Source organism: Amblyomma mixtum, chromosome 7 (genome assembly GCF_055824585.1).
Source record: "Amblyomma mixtum isolate Tamu chromosome 7, ASM5582458v1, whole genome shotgun sequence".
NCBI classification, from domain to species: Eukaryota; Metazoa; Arthropoda; class Arachnida; order Ixodida; family Ixodidae; genus Amblyomma; species Amblyomma mixtum.
In genome coordinates this window covers 136,219,992-136,225,637 of record NC_143018.1, presented here as the reverse complement: position 1 = coordinate 136,225,637, position 5,646 = coordinate 136,219,992, and the positions used below count along the sequence as shown (strand labels likewise).

The 5,646-nt window shown below is 49.3% G+C and overlaps 1 protein-coding gene across 1 annotated transcript in view; it reads left to right on the top strand.

Moving 5' to 3' along the window:
* The window catches only part of LOC149337661 (endothelin-converting enzyme 2-like), a 16,053-nt gene extending 12,236 nt beyond the window's left edge, over positions 1–3,817 (top strand). Inside the window, exons 4-5 of the mRNA XM_089554926.1 lie at positions 1,776–2,143; positions 3,473–3,817. Coding sequence (XP_089411052.1) covers positions 1,776–2,143; positions 3,473–3,772 — 668 coding nt within the window. The 3' untranslated portion in view covers positions 3,773–3,817. The remainder of the gene's footprint in view (positions 1–1,775; positions 2,144–3,472) is intronic.
* The last annotated feature ends 1,829 nt before the right edge of the window (positions 3,818–5,646 follow it).

Here is a 5,646-nt window from a genome sequence, read left to right as displayed (position 1 = left end):
TAACTTTCTCTGATAGCCCGGTGGCTGCAAGATTTCTTTGTTCCTGAATCCGGTGACACTTCAAATGGGTGCAAATATGCCGCCCCATTTCACCTGTCTGGGCTCAATCGAATATCACTGAAAATATCCTGAAGCTCCTTGTAACTATCATTGGCAAAAACAATTTAATCGTTTCTAAAATGCGGCTTTCGGAAAAGGCTACGAACTACAACCCAATGATAGACGAAACTCTCGTGGACGTCCAAGACGTCCACAGGACATACAGGGGAGTTTTAGTGCCCACTGGGAACGTACTTGCTGAAAACCATTCATGGCCTCACATTCGCTCTTGACATACACAGCCACGGTGACGTCTTATTCCTTCTTTATTCAAACTCTTTTGGTGCCAAAGCACTGATGCGCACACCAAAGCCCACCATGAATTTTTCAACCGACCTTACGGACTTCAGCCGTTGCCTGGGAACAGCGACGCCAAGTTAAGTTCTTGCGCGTGAAATAAAAAAAAAGATTTAATGAATTTAGCCCTGACGGGGGTTTGACCTGTGCGGGCGCGAAGAGTTCAACTTCGCTGGTCAGTGCAACAAAGCACAATGATACCGCCTCAATTGATCACACCTCGTGCTACACTGCAACACACTCGCACTATGCATTGCACATCGTCGTCTTCATCAGCTTCGATTTGTGGCGCGAACCGATCAAATAAGCTCAAACCTCGACCAGAGCTTAACCAGAGCCGAATACCGTCGACAGAGGTGCCGACGACACAGCAAAGTAAAACCATCAGCCAATCAGGCTTAACACATGCTTCGCACGTCCGCTCGGTTTAACTACGTTAAAAGCGTACCATTTTTTTATCACGTGCAATTCCAAGGCCACGCATGAGGCCTTTTTATATAAAAGTAACATCTGGTGTGCAGTATGGCGCGAATAAATGCGTGTGGAGCCATCGTAGTTCTGGTTACATCAACTACCTGACGTCAAACCTCAACGAAACAGTGCGAATGATCGCAGGGGCTGCATTATTTAGGAAAATTAGGCCGCATGAAGATCATGTAATTCTCAACCATAGAACAGCGAAATGGGGTCTGGAATGAAAGATGATGTCTAGTTTCGATAAATAAATTTTTACGACCACATCGAGAAAAATTGGCAGTTGGCTTCTGTCATGTGTATGTACCGTCAGGGACAAAAGTGCTATACTCCACGCGGCGGGAGCCGCAGCAGCGGAAAGTGGAGGCATTTTGACGAGCTAAAGCACGAAACACTGAAACGAGCCAAGCGACATGCCTGCTGATGAGATGATAAAGGTCTCGCATTGGCTATCTCGATTCCAGATGCCGCCTGCAGATGGCGTTGCAACGCAGTTTTTCGTTGCTGCCGCTCCCGCCGCGTGGAGTCTACCACTTCTGTCCCTTATAGTACATATTGTATGTACGCGCACTGTAGATGAGCTCTGACACTTTCACCTGTGCCCGTTCCCGCTTTACTCACCGCTATCGCCGAGAGCCTCGCCTGCGTTGGGCGATAACCGTGAACACCTTTTCTAAATATGAACGCTTTTCTAAATCTTTCACTTTCCAGCCGACGCAGATATTCTCATTGGTCACCACGTGACTGCTTGAGGATTATGTTTTGCGACTTACTGCAACTGAGGGATACGCTGGGCCTGCTGGCTTCTAGGAAGTCTCCTGTGCAGATGGTGCTGTGCAGTGCGTTGAGATAGGTCACATGTGGACGTAGTACGAATGTATGCCGTTTCCGTTGCCGGATTACAGAGCCCAAGGATGTCCACCAGGACGGCTTAGTGGACATGGGCGGGTCGCTGGTGGCCAACTGGCAACTCGCCGCTCGAGCTTCGTTCCGGAACCGTTCTTCCCGGCGTCTTTCCAAGGTCATCCAGGAGCTGGGACTGTATGTACTCCACGCTGTAGGGAGGGAACGCGACGTGTCCCTGCTGCCGTACGCCTTCAGCTTTCCGTACTTCGATCATGGTGCCACTCACGCGCTCAACTACGCCGGGATCGGCAGTCGCTTGGCGGAAGCGCTCAGTGAGCTCTTCCTCTGGGCCTACTTAACGTCCCATAAGGCATTAGAGGCCTTCAAGGACCACTTTCGTTGTATGGAGAACGCCACATCAAATGAGGTGAGAGTACAGCCAAGCCATTCAGAGTTGTTAGCATACTACCCGAGTATTTTTTGTATCTTGGACGCCTCACTACCGCCTCCTTGGCGACAGAGGGGCATAATGCTGTCGCACCGAAACAATCTACAACTACAACGACATGCTGTAGCTGAATCGGCGGTTTTCGCACTGACCGCAAGGTGGTGCTCGAGCAATGCTCTGGAGTGGGGAATACTGCGTTCTTCACACTGCCCTTCATTTATTAATCTTCTCTTAACGGACCAGTTTTTTTGCTCTTAAGCGTCAAAGCCCGTTTAAAATAAAACGAGCTGATCAACGGTATTGAACACGAAGTGTTGCCTTCTGCGTGTCTCTATGGTTTTTGAGCGAAAATTAACTTATGATGGCAGATAAAGACCGACGTCTGGCATCGAGCACGTAGCCACAGCACGTAACGTCATTACGCACTTATATTTTGTGATACAAACTTAAAACGCTCGCATCTGAAGCTCAAAGCATCACTTTCTAGCTACCGTATGCATATTCGGTAGCACTATAGAAAAAGCACGGTGATAGCCTTAGCTGCTTATGCGCCATTAAGCCCATCACAGCAGACAAACAGAAAAAGCACGATAGCAGAGCAGATCAACTTCAGCATTGGTACATCTTGCTAATAAAATCAATCTAAATTATTTCCCGCAATTAGTCTTGATACAGTGTGTCAGTCCTGTCGAGAGGAACTTTCTAGCAAACGTTTCTGGCAAATCGACAATGACAGAATATCTCTCGCGACATTCGTTCGCACCTCGGGCGTGCCTCAGGGACAGCAGGGCCGTACTCACCCAGTTTCGGAAGATTGCTACGCACGCTGCGCCTGCAAGCAAAGCGTGCGAGTCAGCACACCGACGTCGAACTCTGCGGCTCCAGTGTCTTCCTCTAAATCGCACATCACTGCGCACTTCTCATTTCGGCCCAGACCCAATGGACACTGAAACCCCCTCGAACGTCCACAGGACGTCTAAGGGAGTTTCTGTGTTCATCGCGGAGATTAATTCTAAAGAAATTAATGAGTCAGTATTCGCAAGCCCAGAAAGATATATGCAATCGGAATCAACGAAGATGATCAGTTTAGCATACGCACTGCGATAGAGTGCTCTGACGCCGTTTATATTTGCAAAAGACTGTCTACTGTAATGTCAAACGCACAGACTGGTGGTCGCGTTGGCGTTGCATTGCACACCACGTGTCTATCTTCGTCCGTGTTCGCATGCACGTGCGCTGCACCGCAACATCGGTCGCCGTAATATTCCGAGCCTCACCAGTTTCCGGTTTGTATATTCACTCTCGCAGATCGACCGGAATTCTTTCGCGCCTTACCTGGAGCCCCTCTCCCTGAAGACTGCTCTGTACGCGTACCGAGCGCGCAACGCCGCGACAGACGTTCGTGTCCGCGGCCTCGAGTTCCTGAGCCCAGAGCAGCTCTTCTTCGTCGCCGCGTGTTACGTGCGCTGCGCGAGGACCAGCGGGTCTCCGGGCGTCGCCGACGGGAAGTGCGACGTGGCGTTTCGGCACGTCGCCGAGTTCGCGGATGCGTTCGGATGCGCGCCAGGCACGCGCATGAACCCCTCGCACCGGTGCGAAATTTTGTGAACCCTTCATGTTGCTTTTTGACTCTCGCGTCATGTTGTTGTGATTTGAGTGAATAACAGGGAAAACTTTATTGAATGCTCAAGACAACCGAGCCTGCTACTCACAGTAGAAAATCTGTGGGACGAATTCTAAATGGTGGCACTGTTGCCGCTAAAGACAGTTTTTACATTGATATATCTGATAATTGCCACCGTACTGTTATATGCAAGGAGTCAAGCGCCACAAGTTTCGGAAACCTTTCGGAAGGGAATTGGACTTCGTGAGGGCATTATATCAACGTCGGGAAGGTAAAGGTTTCATTATTTTTTCCTTGGTAAATTCTGGACAAAGTATGACACTGAATCAATTGGATTTCTTTATTTGAATGGCATCCAGTCTTTCCATTACTCCGCGTAACAAAGAAGAAAAGCCAGCGGATTGAAAGTTTTTTCGATTAATAAATATCAATCAATCATCCTTCACTCAAATTTCATTTCATTTCATTTCATTTTATTACCTTAAAGGCCCCTTAAAAGGGGTGTTACAAAAGGGGTGGCAAGGCTGGAAGTACAAATTAACAATAACAGGAAAATTTCTACATTATCAGTGAGAAGACTTGGGCAAGTGATGATGGCAACGTTGTTTGGAAGGCCGTTCCAGTCTGCGGCTGCACGAGGAAAGAAGGAATTAGAAAATATGACGGTCCGTGATTGTGAACGGGCAACTTGTAGGCATGGCTGGTGCGGTGAGATATTCGTGCGGGTGGAAGAATATAAGGTGCGATGTGCATAGGGCAGTGGAAGAATTTGTAAAATAAAGACATGCTGGCAATGCGATGGCGGAGCGATAAGGTTGATAAACCGGATGCTGTTTTTAAGGACGAAACACTGATCTCATAAGAGTGAGATGAATGAATGAAACGAGCAGCGCGATTCTGAACAGATTCGACGGCATTGATGACATATGCTTTATGAGGATTCCAGATGGGCGACGCAAATTCTAGTTTGGTCCTGACGAATGATTTATAAGCTAATAACATGACATGCTGGGGAGTGTAGAGCCACTGAGCTTAAGACCGCCACGCAGCAGTCGAAATATATGTGTTCCCGCCGGCCTGCAAACTGTTAGTCGACGCGGTTGACACGGCCGCGCCGACGAGTGCCAGCGCCGAAGGGCTAGCCGGGTACGCGTTACATGAGTTACGGCGTGCCGGCAGTCTCGTCTCGGTCCCTTTGAAGGATCCCCGCGGCGAGAAACCTTAAACGGCACTTGCACCCGCACCGCTTTTCGGGGGAGCGCGCATTTTTATTTTGCTTGTGCGTGTCTGCGCCGACTCCGCGTATTCACCGTGAGGGAAACGGTACCTCTTCTGGGCGACGCGCGTGAAGCCGGGAACACGGACTGTGCCTGGTCGGTGTCAGTGGCGCGCTTTCCGAACGCTGGCATTTAGTTTTCTCTTTTTAAGGCAACGGACGGCTTCGGCGGCGGCATGCCATAGTTCTTGAGCTGCGCGGACAGATATACGCTTCAGCTACGCACATTGCCCGAACTTGCGGCCTAACGGCGGCGCCGAGACCTTTTTTCTTTGGCCGTGTGTTTCTGTTACCGCTGGCTGGCGCCGCTTCGAGGAAAAGGGCAAATGACGCTTCTGTTTGTGTATTTGTGTGTATTCCTGCCTCTTTTCGTGCGCGCAGTCCGACTTCCTGAGGGGAAGATACTCGGTTATGGTTTCGTTGCGTTTTGCTCGTGCTGTATCTTATATCGGTCACGTGCACTGTGGGACCAGTTACCTTGGATGGATCTTTGATGAAAGCTGGATTGAAATCCTGGTAAAAATGCGCGAAGTTCGTTATTTATTGCTGTATAGTTTCTTTTATCGTATAGTCGGATAGTTC